Source organism: Botrytis fragariae, assembly GCF_013461495.1.
Source record: "Botrytis fragariae strain BVB16 chromosome Unknown tig00000112, whole genome shotgun sequence".
Taxonomy (NCBI): domain Eukaryota; kingdom Fungi; phylum Ascomycota; class Leotiomycetes; order Helotiales; family Sclerotiniaceae; genus Botrytis; species Botrytis fragariae.
The window spans coordinates 586,793-607,691 of record NW_023500997.1 but is presented as its reverse complement, the minus strand read 5'-3'; the positions used below and the strand labels follow the sequence as shown (position 1 = coordinate 607,691).

General features: G+C 41.9%; 7 protein-coding genes across 7 annotated transcripts; 2 read left to right on the top strand and 5 right to left on the bottom strand.

The window, feature by feature from the left end:
* Positions 1-295: 295 nt before the first annotated feature.
* On the bottom strand, positions 296-1,849 carry Bfra_007756 (uncharacterized protein; the record flags this gene model as incomplete). Its single annotated transcript, XM_037338125.1, has 1 exon — positions 296-1,849. One exon carries the CDS (start codon positions 1,847-1,849, stop codon positions 296-298), a length of 1,554 nt encoding a protein of 517 aa, XP_037190188.1.
* Positions 1,850-2,863: 1,014 nt separating this feature from the next.
* Positions 2,864-3,181, top strand: Bfra_007755 (uncharacterized protein; the record flags this gene model as incomplete). The annotated part of the gene is made up of 3 exons (XM_037338124.1): positions 2,864-2,919; positions 2,981-3,041; positions 3,086-3,181. 3 exons carry the CDS (start codon positions 2,864-2,866, stop codon positions 3,179-3,181), a joined length of 213 nt encoding a protein of 70 aa, XP_037190187.1.
* A 2,682-nt stretch (positions 3,182-5,863) lies between these two features.
* Positions 5,864-7,517, bottom strand: Bfra_007754 (uncharacterized protein; the record flags this gene model as incomplete). Its single annotated transcript, XM_037338123.1, has 3 exons — positions 5,864-6,490; positions 6,543-7,299; positions 7,348-7,517. The coding sequence occupies 3 exons, from the start codon at positions 7,515-7,517 to the stop codon at positions 5,864-5,866; spliced, it is 1,554 nt and encodes a 517-aa protein (XP_037190186.1).
* A 691-nt stretch (positions 7,518-8,208) lies between these two features.
* Bfra_007753 (putative plastidal glycolate/glycerate translocator 1) lies at positions 8,209-10,112 on the top strand (the record flags this gene model as incomplete). Its single annotated transcript, XM_037338122.1, has 6 exons — positions 8,209-8,262; positions 8,317-8,591; positions 8,645-8,712; positions 8,762-9,428; positions 9,508-9,741; positions 9,809-10,112. The coding sequence occupies 6 exons, from the start codon at positions 8,209-8,211 to the stop codon at positions 10,110-10,112; spliced, it is 1,602 nt and encodes a 533-aa protein (XP_037190185.1).
* A 1,347-nt stretch (positions 10,113-11,459) lies between these two features.
* On the bottom strand, positions 11,460-12,030 carry Bfra_007752 (putative mapeg family protein; the record flags this gene model as incomplete). The annotated part of the gene is made up of 2 exons (XM_037338121.1): positions 11,955-12,030; positions 11,460-11,877 (listed from the first exon to the last, which is right to left on the bottom strand). Exons 1-2 carry the CDS (start codon positions 11,984-11,986, stop codon positions 11,460-11,462), a joined length of 450 nt encoding a protein of 149 aa, XP_037190184.1. The 5' UTR covers positions 11,987-12,030.
* Positions 12,031-13,870: 1,840 nt separating this feature from the next.
* Positions 13,871-15,278, bottom strand: Bfra_007751 (putative epoxide hydrolase 1 protein; the record flags this gene model as incomplete). The annotated part of the gene is made up of 3 exons (XM_037338120.1): positions 13,871-14,497; positions 14,563-14,822; positions 14,957-15,278. The coding sequence occupies 3 exons, from the start codon at positions 15,276-15,278 to the stop codon at positions 13,871-13,873; spliced, it is 1,209 nt and encodes a 402-aa protein (XP_037190183.1).
* A 2,766-nt stretch (positions 15,279-18,044) lies between these two features.
* Positions 18,045-20,673, bottom strand: Bfra_007750 (putative zinc carboxypeptidase protein; the record flags this gene model as incomplete). Its single annotated transcript, XM_037338119.1, has 3 exons — positions 18,045-19,379; positions 19,429-20,016; positions 20,395-20,673. The coding sequence occupies 3 exons, from the start codon at positions 20,671-20,673 to the stop codon at positions 18,045-18,047; spliced, it is 2,202 nt and encodes a 733-aa protein (XP_037190182.1).
* Between the last annotated feature and the right edge of the window lie 226 nt (positions 20,674-20,899).

Below are 20,899 nucleotides of genomic sequence, written 5' to 3'. Positions count from 1 at the left end.
ATTAAATTAATTACCAAAGAACAAAAGAGATTCATTAAAATAAGTAGCTAACTACTCGGGTATCATAATCGTATCCCAATAATCTGAAATTAGGTAGGTATCCATCATCGCATAACCGTTAGAAAATCCAGCAAATCATTATCCGTTGCATCCATATGCATATTATATCCAGTACATATCCAACCAGGTATCATCCCATCCTATCCGGTCTTTCCCACCCCCATCCCATACCCATATCATCATAAGCATTAATCATTAATAAAACAAGATAAAAGAAAGTATTCCCTCTCATGCCTCACCATCTCCCTCCCCTTCCCCCTTCTCCATCATCCCAAATGATTCTTTCATCCCCTCTCCTTCGTCCACTTCCCCCACCAATAGTAGTCCTCCTCTTTGGCATATACCCCTCTTCAGGTCCCTTCTGCCTTTCTTTCAATCTATCCAAAACCTCTCTGTCCCCATCGCCCCTCCCTGAAAAACTTGCCCCCCTCCCTAACCCCGATGCATGTCCATCATCCCTTGCCTGCCTCTCCCTCAACCTTGCATACATATCATCATCCTCTTTTTTCCATCTCGCTGCATCTGCTCTCCTATCGATTTCCCTCTCCATCTCTTTTTCCCTACCAGGCACAGAGGGTCTTCTCCTGATCTCCTCATCTTCCTTCGCAAATGCCTTGACTTGTTCTGCCAACCTCCTCGCATCATCTGCTGCTTTCCTTTCCGACTTCTCCGCCTTCCTCATTCTTTCTTCTCTCTCTTTATCATCTAATGCCTTCTCTCTTTCTCTCTCGCGTCTATGTTGATCTTCTCTTCTCTCTCGCTCATGCTCATCTGCTCTACGAAGCTCATCATCCCTTCTTCTTCTTTCCCTCTCTCTTGCTGACTCTTCTTCCCTTTTACGATCGGAAGATCGAGCTCTTTCTCTTTCTCGAAGAAGTTCTTCTTCCATATCTCTAGCTCTCTTTCGTTCAATGTCGTTGTTCCTTTCTTTTTCTCGCTCGAGTTCTCGATCCCTCAAGAATTTCTGATACTCGGCCTCCCTGCTCCTCTCATCCTCAATCTTCGCCTTTCTCACTCTCTCCCTCTCAAGTTCCCTCCTTGCTTCATGAACTAACTCAAAGCTCTTCGCTTGTTCTCTCTCATATTCTCTTTGTCTCTCTCTTTCTCTCTCTTCTTGCTCACGAAGAATACGCATATCTACCAATGCCTTCTCACGACTAGGTGAACGCGAGGGAGGTTCAGGAGCTAGAATGATTGGAAGTTCTTTCAAAGGTCTCTCTCTTTCCTTGCTATGATCTCGATGATGTTCTACAATAACCGTACGAACAGGATTGAGACTGCCATTAGGACTACGTCTTGGAGTTGAGCGATCATCTACTAAGAGGTTCTTTGAGTAGAATTCTTCCGTGGCGGGTGAGTCTGGAGCATATTTTGAAAGAGTCTTGGAACCCTCTGGACTATCTGGTGCATTGACAATGACGATGCGTTCTTTAGGATGCTTGCGACGTGGTGTGAGAGCCGAAACTAAAGCACTATTCTTCCTTACAAGACGAAGACGAGGTTCTCGACCTGGAGACCTGTCTTTCTTGTCACCTGGAGAGTAACGATATGTACTTGTTGTTGTAGATTGGTGAGGTGAAGGCCTGGGGGTAAGAGGTACTTTGAGTCCTTGGTCGAGGTATTCTTTGCTAGAAAGGTCATCGTTGGATTCGAGAGTGCGAGGAGGATGTTCGTTGGTGATATGAGCAGCACAAGAGATTCCATCTTTTGCATTAGGGCAAACTATTGTTTGATGAAACTCGACTGTTCGCTTGGGGTAGCAATCGGTATAGATATGTGTCACGCACATTGTGACAGTGAACTTTGAGATTTCGGCTCGGGTGTGCTGAGGTAGGACTTGTCCTCCAAGACCTGAATTCGACTTGTGCTATCGAGTTGATATCAAAACGATGAGAAATTTCCCACTGGGTCTAAGACTTCTTTGAGTTGAAGAGTAAGATGTCTTCGCTCGAGGTGATAGGTATGTATGGGTGTATGTGTGTGTATATGAAAGTTGCTTCGTATTATATTATATGACTGAGGAGAAGAGTAGGTATATAGAGAGATGTGTGGTGCAAGATACAATAAGTATGATTGTATAAAGGTTGAGTGGAGTATATCAAAGCGACAGGAATGTGAAGGATGTTGTATTAGGTTAAACACAAGCAGTGATATGTTTAACAAAAGAGAGAATGTGGAGAGAAACGTGCGGATAGGATGGAGGGTATAGAGGAATTAAGTATTCTCTCTTGACACTTGAGTAGATTTGACTGTACCAGGAGTGTGACTGCCTAATAAAATGGTCTTATAGTATCCTTTAGGTCAATACTTGTGGCCGGTGACTGTGCATTTAGCGTGGGTTGGTTCCAAACTTTTATTTCAGTAGAAAAGGTGTGGGTGGGTGGGTATTGAATATAAAAGAAATAAAATAAAGTCAACCAACTTCGCATTACACTTTTTCGCTATTTTGAAATAAGGTTCTGTAATCTGCAAGTATTATTCGATAGTCGAAAGTATCACCGGGGAATGGGAATTTAGGAGCTAGCCTTTTTTTCCAACGACTTTGGTGTAATATAAAGATGTGGAGTTTATGTATGGTGTGAATAGTAGGAAAGGTAGGGTTGTGAAGAAAATGTTATAAAAAAAATTGAGAAAATGTCAAGAAAGTTTCCTTTCTCAGCAAGAAAGCGGCGAATGAAAAAGGCGCCTCAGCCACTTAAAGGGCTGAGTAAGACCCAAATGGAACCCAGATGGTCAACCAACTTCCAAAGTAGTACCAAGTCAGGAATCGAGGCTTGAAATGAAACCATGAAAGTTTATAATGATGGATGACGGAAAAGATCAAAATGCAGGAGTAAAAAGACAAAAATGTTGCATGTAGTATGTTGTCAGCTTGGTTTGTGATGAATGTCATGACATCCAAATGATTGGAATGTGACAGTTGCTATGATGAACATGTAAAAGTGTACTCGAGTAAATCACGGAATCATATGAAAGGAGAGGTAAGAGGGTAAAAGACAAGAAAAGTACGAATATCCGAAAATAGAATCCCGATCAAATGGAAACGAATCCCATGGAGAAGAAGGTCAAGAGTAAGCCGAGTCTCAAGGTCCTCGAGGTCGTATCTGTCGTAAACGTGTAAATTGTCGCGGGACGGCCCTCAAATCTACAGACCACAAACGCGCGTGTTGAAAGTAGGTTAGAGGAGCTCTTATTCCATCCTATGAGAATGAATTCCAAAGAGGAGAAGGCGTTTCATAAAAGAAAGACCTCTCTTCAGACCGCAAAGAAGATTTGAAGATGGACCACTTCTCGATGTGTGGAATCCAATGAAGGGATGATAGATGTAATGAGATGAAAAAGAAACAGCTGGAGTTGATGTTCACGAAGAGGTCGGATGGCCAATTGTTTCTCCCAGACCCCTGTTATCTCCTGAATTGGGTAAGGTGATTGCTTAATTTGGCAGCAATTTTTATGGAGAGATTTCACTAGGCCGCTGTTCAAGGTCACGCTTACAATTCATTGAGGAATATCCTTATTTATTTATTAAAGAGCCTCGAGAGACCTACCCAACCTTGGATGTGTTATCGATTAAAGGATATAAAAAATAAACACATGGAGCCACAACATTCCCCCCGATGTTTGTATAACGTTTCACGATCGAGATGGGTCTGCTCTGCACGTTAAATTGGTATACATACATACATACACACATACTCGTTCTACTGTTTCTGTAAGCGCTGTGAAGCTAACGACAGGATCCATCTACTTTATACAACCTTCTACCACAAATCCACCAGACAGCTCCCCTGCCTATCTGTCGACACAACTCATCTTCATGGTAACTTGGAAAGTATTCAAATGATGGCTCCCACCGCAAGGCCATCCGATCAGTCCCCGATGATGCATGTTATACAGACTATCAATCTAGCACTAACACATCGAGCATGTATGTGCATTGACTCTCAAGTCATCTGATCAAATGATTTCCTTGGGAATCAAACAGTCGTCATGAGAAGTCTCGGTGGGCCTCTATCTGAATGTGTGAAAGTTATAGAGAGAGAGATACAGTAGTAGTAGATTGTCAATCAATTCAGTCTGCTAGACATCCGTGGCCAATACTATGCTACGCCAGTCATATACATACCTACCTGCCATACCTTTCAATCTCCCTACCCCCTCAGATACTCACTATTTCAAGAAACTCACCATATCCCCAGCTATCCTCCCAGCAAACAAAACCATCTAAAATATCACTGCTATAACATAATCAATAAATCAATAATCACCTAGGTACCTACCGTATATCCATCACATGCACACACACACACACACAGCCACATCCACAGCCACAGCCACATTTCATCATCGCATTCCCATCTATCCATCCATCCATCTACCCTCACTTACTTGCCTACCTACTTCCCACCTCCAAATGACGAAATTATACATTCATCTATTCATTCATCTATTCATCCATCCATCTACACATACCCAGTACACACATACCCAGTACACACATACCCAACAGTTCTCAACCCAATCTCACACCCCATGCTACGACCAGATATGATACACCATATATTACCATTACCATTACCATTACCATTACCATCACCACTGTCATTGTCATTACACCAAATAAGACAAAACAAAACAAAATAAATACAAGTCGATCTACGTATTCATTCATTCATTCATTCATTCATTCATTCATTACCTACTTAAATGGGTGGGTAAGATCTTACAAGGACACATACACACCTTTCATATAGAGACATACATCTATACTACAATCCCATTTATGCACAGTAATAACAATAACAATAATAATAATAACAATAAATCAATAAATATCCAATAATCCAATAATCCAATAAATACCCAATAAATATCCCCTCATCATCATCATAACCAAAATCATAATCATAATCAACAACTTAGCGCTCCCCATCCATCACGCACATCCTCCTTTAGGATCCGAGAAACCTACTAGGTACGTGACTGAACTAAGCCTTACAATGTTATATGATACCATCTCAACTATGCTATGTGGGCGTATCAGATAAATTACAAATTGCCAACTATACCTACAGTCAAAAATCACAATTAAAATCAAATCTCAAATCTCAAAATCGAATATTCCTCTCTAGTTCCCTCTCACCAAAAAATCCAACTCACAGTAACCTAACCACATGTTCCACAATCCTAGCGATAAGGGTCTAAAGCTTGGTTGTCATACCATCTCGCTCCCACACCACAGCCGCCAGGGGAAGGAAGAGATTCCAACAAGATGGTTAAGGATGAAGGATTGCATGCATAATGTTTGTTTCTGAGGGGTGGTGTCACGCAGGTACCCTTGATGATTGAAAGGCTATGAATACTTGATTATCTCGGATACAGTATGTTGTTAGGTCTCGTGCATGACTGCGGATCTATGACTCGATTGGTGTCTTAGATAGACTTGAGTGGCCAAGATGATAATTTTTTCATGGAGGAAAGATTATTTTGGAATGAGCCTCCCTCATGCATGCATGTAAGAAGCCTATAATAAGCCACGTGTGGTGCTTGCCCTTGCATTTCGGGATCAATTTTTGTTGCATGGCCACCACAAGCTTGAATCGTAAGATATTCCCCCTCCAATATCGAAACACGTGATGATGGTGACATCTGCCACTATCATCTGAAACCTAAAAGTAATGTCTTTAAGAAGTCTTTAACTGTGATTGATATAATGAAGAATATCTCCTCGAATGTTGACATTTACTCCACTTTGCAAGGGAATACCATCTATCGTTTCCCTCTTTCCCGCTCAGACAAGTGGTCACCTTGACCAACGTTTTATCAGCTGCTCTTTATGAACATTCTTTAGTTGTAACCTTTGTAGATTTACGGCTTCGAGATTTTCCTGTAAATTCTTGATTTCCTCCTCAAATGTATTAAATGACGATACAATATCTGGATCAAGTAGTTGAACCTCCCCGTATACCGAATCAGCTTGAAGGGCATTGTAAAGAAGTTTCATTGTGACATCGGCATTATGCACATGTGAAGATATGGTGGTTTCAGTTGTTAAATCCAAATTGGCCATGTGATTCTGAAGTTTCTCTGTCCTGTCTTGAAGAGATTTCTCCAGAAATTCAGTCCGCGCGTCATCAGTGTCGCTTTCGTTCGGAAGTGTGATGCCCAAATTGCGGAGTAATTGTTGTTCGGCGTCCATCTCTTCAAACATTGAAGAACGTCGGCGATTATTACGAGATTGTGCTTGTGCCTGAGAGTTTTGTCGCTGACGTGTAATGGATTTGCTAGACTGTGAAGCTACTTGATGTTGAAGCTCTTTCTTTCCGGTGTCTATTGCAAATTTAGTGGCCATCTGCTGACACTGGTATTCTTCGATATGTTCTGCATATATCTCTGTACGCTCGACAAGAAAACTAAGGCATTCTTGCATCTAATGGATTGGTTAGAGATCTATGTCTATTTGTCAATGTAAAGAAACCTACGTATTTCAAAGCTTGGTAAGCTCGATCTTGTCCCGAATCTCCTTTGGCAGCGATTTCCCGTAATGCTGGTTCCAGATATTGTTGTTCGGCAGACATTTGAGCCACAGGTAATACCTCGGAATATAATGATTCGAACTCTTCTTGTAATTCGGTGACTTCCTGCTTGTTTGCAGCTTGGGGATCTGCACCAGAAGTACCATTAAGAGCTTCGAGGTAAATCCGATCAAGCTTTGTCCTAACTCCATCGACAGTATGTTTAATATACCTCGCACAAAGATCCCGTATTCTTGAAATAGTATCATGATCTTCTGAAGATTCAGGATCAAGCTCTTCCGCAAGCTTTTGCAAACTTGTTAACAATCTATCATCCGCCTTGAAGATCTCGTCCACCGTTTGTTTGGCATCGGATTGTGATATTTTATTTTGTTGCTCCAAGTCCGAGAGCTGATACATCAGATTTTGAGACAATTCCTCCACCGCTGAGGAGACCTGACCATTTTCTGCTTCCCATTTCCGTAGCTGTTTTGCATCTGCTTCTGTTCGAGCTACTCCCACCTTCTTATTGTTCTTGACAATTAAAGCCAGGGCATTTTGTTGCGATCGTAGTGCTTCGCTTTGTTTTTCAATCGCGGTAGTAGATCGTTGTAATTCCTCAATAGCGGTATGAAGTTGTTCATCACTCAGATCGGATATACTCGATGGATTCTGTAAGTTTGCTACTTTATCTGCATCCCCTGATTGTGACAGTACCCCGTATCTATCTTATATTAGCATCATTCGCAGAATTTATGGGCTCCAAACTCACAGTGCGACTTCATCTTTAGTCAATAGTGTTTCTGGACCAAGATATTTTGAAATCCAAGCTTCAACCGCAGCCGGACTACGAGCATAATCGGATTTGATTGCATTACGATCAAAAGATATACCATAATCTTCTAGGATCTGTAAAAGAAGTTCAAGATTGCCGCCTCCCATAATGGTTGAAGTTCGTGGTATAACAGCCTTTCGAAAGTTTTAATGCACGTCTGAGGCTAGATTTAGCTATGGAATTTGGGAGGATAAAAAGATCTTATTGCAAATTTAGAAAGATGAAGATTTCGGGATCTTAGAAGACATTTCCCTATAAGTTCTGAAAGAGAAGTTATAGAACACGGGCTCGGGGCGTATTGTCAATTTTGTGCAGAATTGGTGATATTCGTTTGTTTACATTGCATCGCCAGTGAATGCTGGAGATTTATATTTACCCCACAAATTTGATGTCGGACAACAACTTACTTTCTGATTTGTCTGATTACAAAAACCTACATTCACCTAAGGATTCAATGTTTTGGAATCTTCTTACCTTTCTAGAATGAGGAGCCAAAAATATGTAAAGAATTGGAGAAATAATCGTATTTCTCACAATCTCTAAAAGATACCAGGTTAGCAGGCATGAAGATACATTTTCCTCCGATATAGGTCATGATTGTGGGAGATAAGCTTTGATTGAGCTCCCCGGGTTCCCACTCGGTTATGACAGTCGTGATGAAGACATATTATCTATCCTAGGAATTTTCGTTCTCATTTTCATGTTTGACTTTGGTTTCTTGTATACTTCCGGTGTGTAGGAAATGAGAAGAGTCAATTCCATTGACACCAGTTAAAGAGGCATCTGAAGGCATTCACAATGGTTCCGAAGATCCCAGGATTTATCTCGGATGGGGTCGAGGCTCTCAAATTGGTGAGTATTGATATCTCAAAGCTTGTTAGAACGCTCTTTGTTGACATAATATAGGTAGCTCAATTATCATGGAGACGCAATGTGAAAGCTTGGATTCAAGTCCCTTTTGGCATTGTCTTGATTCTCCTGGCATGCTTCGGTATCAATGCTCTTATAGGACTTAGTTCAGTCTCATTTCCTGCATCTGTGGCATGCTTGATTTTGCTATTTCTTATTTTGAATCTTATTGATTTGGTTATTGGTCACCAAAGAACGAGAGCTTTGGTATCAATTATTGATATTCCAGCTGGATGGGCTCTTCGATATATCAATCTTTTTTTCACGCCCTCGTGAGTCATCCACCATTTTTACAGAAACGAGACCAGATGTTAAAGGTTGATAGTTTCGTTCTATTGCCCTTGAGTGATAGTATCACTGCTACAGAAGTAGGTAAAATCATAGGAGTTTTCCGTGAGTACAACAACGCTATATTTAGCTTTCTATCACTGATTTTTTGGAGTCGTTGGGTTCTTGGTTATGTTCGCCATCACAGCCTGGTTGGTTCGCGGTCTGCAAGTTTTAGTAGGTTCGACCAAGCGTGCTATCACTGAAAGGGCCGAGGAAATGGGCGCCGAAAATGATGCTATTCCTCTCGCAGTATCGAGTAACACCAACTTCACATCGGCCGATACACTTAGTCCTATACAAGAACAAGAGCTAGCTGTGATTAGAGACACTAGAGATCCACGAGAGTCGCCGGAAACAGAAAGTCCACCACCAGAAACAATCGCTAGTACCATCCAGGTTCAACAAGAGCCATTACCACTCACACGAGCTCAAATCTGGGCGGCATTCATTAACAGGAACTTAGATTTACTCACATATAGCGGCGTCTTCCTCTTCGTAGGGATTCCAGTCTACTATGCTACCGGCTATGCAATGCCAGTACAACTTACTTTTAACGTACTAGCTTATTTTGCTGCACAATCCCTTCCAGTCCGTTGGAAGCAATTCTTACACCCTGTTTTACTATCATCCGGCATCACTATCCTTGGTATATGGATCTTGGGACTTGTTAAAGGCAACAATCTAGATGAAATTTTAGGAGCTTACAAAACCAATACCAAATACATCGCCTACTGGGATGGAGAAAGAAACCTCCCTCTACCCGGTGCTGGTGACATCTTGTGAGTACTCGCATTTCGCAATACTCCTCTGGTTCCCACGAAATCAGGAAATCTCAGCTAATCACCCTCATCACTATAGTAATAGCGTCCTTGATGCCTCCATCGTCTCCCTCGCTCTCCCCATGTTCCAATACCGCCACGAACTAAAATCACACTTCATTCCCATCACAATCCCCAGTGTTGTTCTCGCTGTCGCTTCACTATTCGGGTATCCCCCTCTCTGCTACTCTCTCGGCATATCCCCTCCAATCTCTCTCTCATTCTCCGTGCGTTCTCTAACTCTCGCCCTCGCTACCCCTGCCGCTACCAACCTGTAAGTTCACTAAATCCTTTCCCGACTGTCAAAATCACCCAATAACAAACTAACCTCCCCTCTCAAGTGGTGGTAACACCAACGCAGCTGCCGCTCTTGCCATCATGTCCGGTATCCTCGGTGTTCTCATCGGTCAACGTCTTCTTACTTTCCTCAAAATCCGCCCTGATGATTACATAACCATCGGAGTTGCCATGGGTGGAAATGCAAGCGCAATAGCTACTGCATTATTATTGGTTAGTGATCCGAGAGCTGCAGCGTTAAGTAGTTTGAGTATGAGTCTTTTTGGGATTGTGACTTTGGCGTTGACTTCTGTGCCGCCTGTGGTAGAGATTATTAGGGGTTGGTCGGGTTGTAGTAATTTTGGATAGAGATGAAGAGGAGAAACGTAGATGTTGGGATTATAGAGGTCAGAAAGTAAGATGACGTATGGTTTAGACTTGGGAGAATAAGGACTTTTGAATATTATTATTATACAAGGTACTGAGTATAAACAAATAAACTTAATATTATTTCCTCCGAATTCGCTCTTCCTCAATCTACTTTACTCTACATTTTCCTTGCGCGTCTGTCCTTCCTTTAAACAAAATCTTTTCAGTAACATTAGATGTATTTCATAAAAGCCTCAGATCCCAATCCCCAATCCCCAATCCCCAATCCCAAATCTCCAATCCCCAATTCACACATCACCTCTCCCCCTCATCTCATAATCAAACTTCTCACACCTCTCACACCTCTCACACCTCTCACACCTCTCATATATCCTACATCTCTCAGACAACCTCATATCAACTAAGCCTATCCAATCATCAACCTCACCCACCTTACCCACCGATCCTTCCAATTCTCCATCTTCCATTCCACATCTTGCAAATCTCGAGGACGTACCTAAAGTATATACCTAAAATACAGTACATCAACTTCTTCTCTAGCTCTCTAAATCTCCAGTGAATATACAATACAATACAATGCAATGTAATGCGATAAAATATAACGTTATATAATAGCAAGAAGTGCTTATTCATGTATTCATACTAATGAGAATCAAGACTACGAGTACTATTCTCGCTGTCGTGCCACGGAGGAAAAAGGGAGGGGGAGGGGAAGGTCAATTCAATGTTGTAAATAAGGAGGAGGGCTTAAAATATCATACTTAACCTCTGGACATCACAGAGAAATGATGGGTACAGGTATATGTGCAGTGCAGTACTTTTGTATCGGCTACTAATGTACGAGTAAATACAAATACAGTTCCATGCCATGTCGACTCATCCGATGTGTAAGATATTCTTATGAAAGGTCATTAACATATCTCAAGCTCACATACCGTAGTCATGTCGATATATCTCAAGATCACACAATCAAAGTAGGCGCGTTATGAAAGTGGACTCAAGGAGGAGTATTGGTATTTGATGTTATGGATCACTAGATACATGGTAGTGTTTGTCTTGAGTATGGATGTGTAGTTATGGAATTTGTATTTAGTATAGGTGGGTAGGTAGTAAGAGCATTAGCTTTAATGCGATTTTCTATAGTAGGAGATGGATTACTCCTGGAGTTTCATGGAAAAAGCTTCTGTATCAAATTGACTGCGGAATGCGAGACCATTTGAATCCAGACCTTCCTTCCTTCTATTCCCCGAATTCGTCACAACCAATTTATCTATACCCTCCTTTCTTCTCTTCTCCTATCACCCCTCTCACACCAACTCTCACACTCTACAGCTTCCCCTCAAGCACCATTCTTCCCCCCATAAACCCACACAACCCCATCAACCCCATCTGAAACAACCAGAACCAAATGCCCTTATACCTTCCCTTTCCACCCACGCCCCCCTGACTATACCCTCTCATATAAACCCACCTACTAACCGTCCACGCACCACCCAACACGGCCGCCGACCGCGGAAACTCCAATCCAGCAATCAACATCGCCGCAACCGCTACCGAGTGATTCTCGGTAAAATTCGCATGTGCGCGCTGCGCGCAGTTGAATTGGTGTGCTGCGGTGTCGGTGCGGGAAGAGGGCGCATAGGCAGCTGGATAGTCGATTTTGGCGGCTTTGCGGTAGGAACCGGTGTTGATGCCGTGCCAGAAGTTGAGGACGAAGGTGGAGGTTGCGGCGAGGATTACGTAGCTGGGAGGGGAGTGTTAGTGGGATGGAGAATTGAGGTGGGAGGTGGGAGGTGCAGGAAGGGGGAATTGTGTACATACCCGTAATCAGCATCGAGAGTGATGTTAACCATTTTTCTTGATTTATCCTGATCTTTTGAGATGTGTGTTGTTTCGTTTGGAATATGTATCGAATTGTAGAAATCGAGTTATAGATGTATAGATCCTCTTTTCAAGAATTGCAAATCGAACGAATTAATTAGAGAAACTGTACTTTCCTCTTCTTGCTTTCCTCAACGAGAACAGCAAGTCCCCTCACAATATAAACAAACCGAAGCTCAAAAAATCCACTCAAACTCCACATCCACCAGCGTATTAGAAATCAAAAGATCGCTCTAATTCCAAAGTCCTTCCATCTCCATCGAAACACAGACCTTCCGAGCTCCAAACTATGAATGTGGAGAAGGAAAATCATAGACCTCGGACATTCATCTCTTCCGCGCCCCGACTCATGGTGTCTTCCTTCCTCCGTGTCGTCGGTCGGACTTACCTTCGTGCCATGTATCTACACATATGGCTACATCCACATGTGTGGATATGAGTGCGAATATGTGTATGAGTATGGGAAATTCCCCCGTCCGTCGCTCCGTACAACGAGAATCTCACCTATCTCAGTTCTCGTAAACATGCTTGCGTGGTAAGTAAGGTACGATGAGAAATAAGCATCTTTGTCATCCGGCAGCCATCAATCGGCGAGATACCTCACATCTCACTCCGAACACACTTACTTCGCTCAGAAATCCCATCATATCCTACCACGCCCGGACATTCTCCCTCGGAGACGGAGTGATAGCTGAGAAAGAGATGATATAAGAAGAGAGGAAGGGGATGCATCAATTTATACTCACTCATCGCATATCTGGATTAATAATAAATTTATAGTCCGAAAAGTACTATATTAGCGTGTGTAGTAAGTAGGCAAGTTGATTGTTGATTAATCAGTTCAAAGGGATGATATATGAGCACGCCATGTCCATGAAATATCATATCATTGAAGTCAGCATGGGATTAGTATTCCGTTGTTGGGAAGATATGTGCTGGTAACTTATCAGAATGGGGAATCTTATATTGTGCTTACCTACTCCATGCTGAACCAAACCATCGGGTATCAATCCCTTCCCTTCCTTCCCTTCCTGCCTTTCCGAATCCAAATCAGCGTATAAGAAGATTATCCATCAAATCAATATCAATGCAACCAATTCATGATACGTTCATACATTCATACATACATACATACATACATACATACATACATACATACATACATACATACATACATACCTATAAATCCCCTCTCTCCCCTTCTTCTCGTTTCCAAACAATATCCCCTTAGTCTACCTACCCATCCATCTATTTCAATATTCCAACCTCTTTTCAAATTTACCCTATACATTGCACACCACTCTCTTCATACATTGCAGTATCAAATTTCGTATATATCACAATGTCAAATTCCAATCCTAACAACCACACCACACCACACCACACCGTACTCCTTCCCTTCCAACCCATTTACTTCATTCTAATCCTTACTCGCCCCGTCTCATGAAGAATCAAAAATCCAGAGAGCATGTGTTCTCTGATCCTCATTCATCCATCCATTCATCTCTTTTAAGATCTAAAGATTATGGAGAGGGGTAGGCGGGAAATGTGTGATTGTCTGAGGGCTTGGTGATCAATGAAATATGAGGTGCGAAGTACTGAGATGTGATGAGGAGAGTTGGCTAGTAAGTAAGAAGTAGAAAGGTATTTAGACTTTTATTATTAGAGCTATTGAGTTTCAGAGAGTGTGTATATTTATGTCAGAGCAATAGCAATTTATTTCAATTTTATAATGAAGTGTCGCTCTGTACTGTAATGTAATAGTCACTATTCCCTAGCTATATGATATATACTCGCCAATCATCAATTTATCATTCTCCTCTCTCAATTACCTCCCCTCTCCTCACTCTACCTCATCATACCTCATCATACCCATTCTTCCCCTTCACCACCCCAAACGCTCCACCGCCCTTCCCAAACATCCCTCTCAAATCCCTCGCCAACAACTCCGGCTTCTCATGCGCATAAAAATGACCACCTCCCTCCTCCAAATTATCACTCTCAAAAACTACATCCCCCAACGCTCTCCCCCACGTCTTTGGTAACACTATCACGTCCTTCGGATTAAACGTCAATCCCAATTTCACCTCCCCATTATAATTCACTATATCCTCTTTCGTCACATTTTCTTCTCCAGGCTGCGTATGCATGAATTCATAGTAAATCCTGTGAGCTGCTCCGGGGCCCGCGCGAGAAAATTGATAGATAGATATCCAGGTGAAGATCTGATCGTCGGTCCATGGATAGTCATCAGTCCAATCGTGAAGTTTCTCATAAATCCACGCGAGCAATGCGACGGGGGAATCGTGCAGTGCGTAGGCGAGTGTTTGCGGCTTGGTGGATTGTTCCACAAGGTATCCGCGGCCTTCCTTTTCGAACCAACTGGTTCGAGCGAGTCCCTCCAGCTCGACTTGTGAATGGGGAGTGGATGGCTCTTGGGCGGGAGGTTTCCCGATGACCATGTTAATATGGCTTGCTTTGCACTGTATAATGTTAATATCTTGAAAGACATAACGGATATACCCAGAATCCAAGACAAAACACTTACATGTTTCGGATACAATTTTCCAATACCTCTGGTAATAAACGTACCCCAATCTCCACCCTGCGTAACATACTCATCATACCCCAATTGCAACATTAATTTATGACAAGTTTCCGCATACTGAGCTATTGCAAATCCGCGTTTCTTGACTCCTTCGCTAAATCCAAAATTGGGAAGTGAAGGGGCAACAATATGGAATGCTGGACCTCCTGGTTGTTGAAGGAGTGGAAGCAGCTGGACAACTTCCAAGAATGATCCTGGCCCTATTGATGCGTCCACATTAGTATTCATTCATCGATCCATCCATCCATTCGTTTTCCCCTTCCGAACACTCTTCACCAATCCTCATCCCCATCCCCATCCCCTCCTAAAAGAAAAGAAGAAAAGAATCACCTACACCCGTGCACAAAAAGCAACGGCACCGCCCCCACCACCTCACTCTTCCTCCACACAAAATGCACATCCACCTCTCCGAACCCATCGACCTCGACCCCCGTCGTGAACTGCGCTCCCTCTAACTGCCTATTCAAATCCTCTTCCGCAACTCTCCAATCCCATTGCTCCCATGCTTTCGCAAGCCGTTTCATATCGGACAACGGAACACCCATATCCCACTCTGCATTTTCGACTTCCTCGGGGAATTCAGCGAGTGAAAGCTTGGTTTTGAGGGTATCGATTTTGGCTTGCGGAATGGAGATTTGGAATGGTTGGGGAGACATGGTGATTTGATGTGATGTGATGGGACTCGAAGAGTGTGATGGAGTTATTTAATTGAGATGGGATGGAAGTATATCCAATAGATGAGGAAGTAGATGATCCTATAGCACGCCGTCCACTTCAAGAGAATCAATCAATTGATAAATTCAGGTTCCAACCACGAAACGATGAAGTTGTAGGATCAAAAACTTCGATACTTATCACAAGGTTATTTATACCAAGTAATCGAGTTAATCACAGAAGAAAGTAAAGAAACAACTCTAAACAACATCCAATAATCCCAAATATATCTCTACATACGAACTCGCACTTTCGGAGCAACCTACCCTACCGACTCTGCCTACCCCGCATCAACCCAACCAAGGGTCTACGGGATCAACAGTCCACAACTACGGCATCTACATCGGCGTTCATGCACGAATCGATGTCATATGAGATGAGCACAGCACAGCACAACCTCTTTATAAGGGTACTAGGTATATTTCTGGGTCCCTAAGTTTTCTAACCCGAAAAATAACCTATCTATATCCTTCAAACCCCGCTGATAGGATGCCTTATATTTTAAGGTTTCGGGATCATATGTACAATATCAGCTGTCATTAGTTACTTCAAGAACCATATTCCAAATCGTGGTTTTCCAAAGAAGCAAACTAGCTAGTATACCTAGGTAATTTATTCCCTCCCCCTTCTCCTCTTATTCTCAATCCTCCTCATCATTACCCAGTATACCTCTTCCTCCTACTTCCTACTTCCTCTTCCTCCTACTTCCTCATACCTCTTCCTTAATTTTCCAAAAAGCAATTGCAACACTATAAAAAAGATAGATAGATCAATTTCCACCTACTCGGTATAATAGTTCCAACCATCCCAAAATCCCCAAGATTTACATTCCAAAATCGTTCTTTCCTATATCCTACTGATATACAATACACTTATACTCGGCGTTTTGAATAAACACCGACCTAAATTTTAGTCAAATTCTACACTCAAATTCATGGTGATTCATCATTCTCAAAATTCCATATGAAAAATGTTAGTTTGAGAAGGATATGGATGACGTAGAACCTAAGATATAGACTTTGGTTGTCAATATGCATTCTGCCTACGGAGCTCGCTAATTACAGGACGAAGCAAACCTTAAATAGGCCTTGCTGTGAGATTCGCTCCTTTGATATTGTCACGGATCGGACTCAAATCGCAATGCGATCGCTCACGCGTACGATCACGTGTATATAGCTAGTGTATAGGCGCTCTACGAGCGCTCCGCTTCCTATTTTGTAGTTGTAGATTCTAGGGATAAATTGTACTCTGCTCTCGCAGTTCTTCCAAGGCAAAGTGTCACAGATATAGGCTATGAATAACTAAGGCTATTCATTCAATCCTTGTTTATATAGTACTCGAGTACATATCTCTAGTATTCATCTTTTAAACTTCTCGCCCTCGCCTACCCTCACTGTGTGAACGTAGGTTCAAGTCAAAGGCCTTTGTAGTCTTATTTAAGCGAAAGCGAAGGCTAGCTCTTTCAATAGCCGGCTATTCCATTCGTAGTTAGCTAGTTAATTAGACTGAATATACATTGATAAATTAGACCCTACATTTAGGTTCTACGTCTTCTGTGTTCTACTCAAACCAACACATATTGTATGTCCTATATCTCATATCCATATCTCATATTCTATATCCTCATCCATCCCCCCTTTTCCCCCTCCTTACAAAACTCTTAAATACTCACCTCCTACTTCAAACAAAACTTTCTATCAATACTAATATCAACATCCTTAAACACCCCGATACTCAGACACTCAGATATAGAGAAGTTTTCACTATACCATATAATACTCTGCTAAAAGAGGAGATATCTATCTATTACAAAATCACACATAACAAAATCATACTTAAATATAATAAATTATATATCCTACCTAAGTATCTAGCGAAGAGTAACTCTTACTATGTTATCTACCTATTTAATATAATATGATATAATACAAGAACTCATTTGATATTCAAAAGTTTATATTAGACTACAAGACTACAAGACTACAAGACTACAAGACTACAAGACTACAAGACTACAAGACTACAAGACTACAAGACTACAAGACTACAAGACTACAAGACTACAAGACTACAAGACTACAAGACTACAAGACTACAAGACTACAAGACTACAAGACTATCTAAACAAATTATTAGTACTATACTCACTAAAGAAAATAAACACATACACATACATATACATACATACATACATACATACATACATACAAACAAACACAAACATATATATACACAAATACAACTCCAAGTCCCTATACATCCTCAGATAAACCTTACAAGACTACACTACACTACACTACACTACACTACACTACTCTCTCTAATCTTCTCATTCCAGATTCAATTTTAACATGAACGATCAAATCAAATCAAATCAAAAACCCCCTACCTACCTATTCAACCTTCAGATTTAACAAAAAAACACCCCGCCAGCTTTTCCAAATCTATAATTTCGCTATCAACATATACCTATATTGATTTACCCACAACACAAAACAATCCAATGACTTCATTATAATTCTATTTATTAAGTTAAGTGCCCGAGTGGGAAACTGCTATATTGTATCTACCTATCCATTACACAACGAACTCTAACGCCTTGAACCCACAAGCGCCTCATCCATAAGGTATTACCTGATTCTCATTACGCCTGTAAACCTCAACTCAACATCGACATCAAAGTCCATGTCCATATCAATTTATCTTCTCTACTTCCGCTTTCGCTTCAACTCCCAATTGATATCTTCATATTCATCTGCTAATTCATCCGGGATAACCGAATCTTCCATAACCCCGAGCGGTAATTCAGATGGAACCGATTCCGTAACCAAGGCCTCTTCTGAAGATACTGATTTCTCAATCCCTTTATCACCAAGAAGAAAGTCTCCAAAGTATTTGATAACATTGAATACTTCTTCTCCGGTCGGAATGATGTTTTCTTTGGGAAGCAAGAATCCATAACTTCCTGTATCTCTTAGCTTAATTTGATAACTATATCGTACTCGTAATTCGTGATAAAACCAATCGATAGCGGAACCTCCTCCAGTTTCCATTCTGCTTGTCGATGAGTGGCCTGGTATTTTCGAAGAAACGGCACCTTCACAAGCTGAAGCAACAGTGTATTGTTCGCCACTAGAGATTCTAATAGCCTTTGCAAGTCCCATGCCAAGTTCTTCCAAATTTTCCAAACTAGGTGGATCGGCCGAGCAAGAGTAAGAATAAGGATATAGAACTTGTTGAGAATATGAATGTAAATCCAAGAAACCAACAAAATGTACATTATTGTTCTCCGTCTCATTCTTAGCCCATTCTGCAAATCGATGGGATTCAACAGCCTGGAAAGGTGCATCTCCTGGGTAACTTTCGGAACAAGGATTGCTTTGAGTCGATGCACCCCATTCAAAACCGAATCCACGGTCTAGATCAACACCTCGACAAAATCGAAGATTGGTTTGTTGTCTATTCTTGCGCCACAAACGGTCGTTCTCCCAAGTATACACATATCCATCCACGTTAACGGTAGGAATGAGGACAAAGTCGAATTCTTGTAGAAGCTTTGTAATAGCAGGCGATTTTCCATAAGAAGTAATCAAAGACCAGGCAGTGTATGTGACGGAGCTCACGGATATCCATTCTCGAGCATGGAATCCACCGGATAAAATGATAGTTTGCCGTGGCTTGAGATTCTCGGAAGGTAGATTGGGAGACACACCAATCCTTAAAGCTGGGATGTCGCGACCTTCGTAGGAAGTTCCAATGCTGATCATTCGAACGTGCGTTGAGAACATGGAAGACATAAGGCGCATCCATGGTACAATGACGGATAGTGGTTGATAGTTTTGAAAGAATACGTTGTCCATCCCATCGACAGTACTAGTTCTCAAGGCTGGGGTGAATGCTTTTTCAACATGTCTCGAAGGAAAAGCTACATCAGCATATGCCGTCGATGGATACGATTGATAAATACTCTTCGCCAAGTCAGGCATTAGATAAGAGTATGAAGTATGTAGAGATTTTGGCAAGAGACCGAGTAAAGAGGGAATCTTTTTCATCCATTAGCACTTTGACAACAGTAAAGATTGTTTCACGTACATCATCTTCTCGCAAATGAATATCCGCCCAATTACTTGTGAACTCCCAAACATCTAGGAAGAGTGTATCTGCAGCTTCTGCCAAAGCTTGTTCCTCCGCTGGCGTAGTGAGATTGAATCGAAGTACCTTATCGCCGCCATATTTTGCAAGTAAAGTCGCTGGGAGTTGGATATTGGTAGGTCGCGACACACTCCCTGGCACATTGGGTTTCTTTGCGACCTTTGGGGGAAGACGGAAGATCTTTTCTATCGCAGTATCACGCAGCCAGTTTAATTTGGGGAGTACATTGCGGTATTTAATGCCCGACTCTTCCTGTGGAGGATATCGCGGGGTTACAGGTGACAAGTGAGCATGACCGTCCGTGGCCCAAGGTGCTGCGACGACATACGGGATACACAGGAGAATTGATACCAGAAGAATAAATAATGATAAGGTCGAGTGAGATTGCGACATGATTAATTTCGCATTTAGGGATTGATTGAAATGTCGAAAGACAATGAAGGTTGTGAGGTGGTGGGTCGTGCTTGGAATTATATTTGAGATGATTCGTGGGAGGGATAAAATAAAGATTTTAGGAGGTGGATGGTACTAAATGTGATTCAGGCCTAGAAGGTTGCCTGGTTCCCAGAACGAATAATTGGTAAGGAGAATCTCAGAAAGATTGGAATTTTGTTGATAGACCAAAACATCAGACGGGATAGTAACAATGTATCAATTTGATATATCGTATTTCATGTATGCTTTCCACAACTGCTGAATTATCTGGTAACCATTTTCAAACATCAAACCGTACCTCGTATACTTGGGTTGAACCTCTTCCATCCCATCTAATCGAATGCTATCTCATCATCTAGTAAATGATCCACAGGATATCTGCGGCGATACAGAAATGACCTGTACAATAAATATCAGCACGTACACAGTAGGTAAAGGGAAACCTCAATAAAAAAGGCAACGAATTCCCACCAGAGCGCTTTCCTCTAGCATCTTCACTTCCGACGGCGTCAGAAGAAGCGTCCAAAACATTATCCCAATAATCGTCGAAGTTCCTGCACATAATTTCGTCACCGATTGAGATCCGAAAGATTCGAGGAGTTGCTGGAGAGGATGGGTTCCGTCTGTAGGAAAACCATCTACTGGGTACACCACCCATATATTTGTAGATCTGATGTTTGAGGTGATATCTGGAGACGACTTTGAATCCGTGGTTTCATCTCCGGTTTGCGCTTTGTCCATTGAAGCCATTGTGTGCAGTGTACGGTGGGAAATAATTTCCCAAGGACGCGTGGTACTTGTCGTTCATCGAATTGTCTAGATTTCTTTACAATGCTCGGGGTGATGATGCTATCCATTTCCTCGGTACGAACCAGCTCACCGGGAGAGTGTACATAGGTGCTGGACTGCACTGGACTGCACTGGACTGCAACTGGTACCTTATCACAAACAACGGCCCTTATCTTAGAGGATGCTT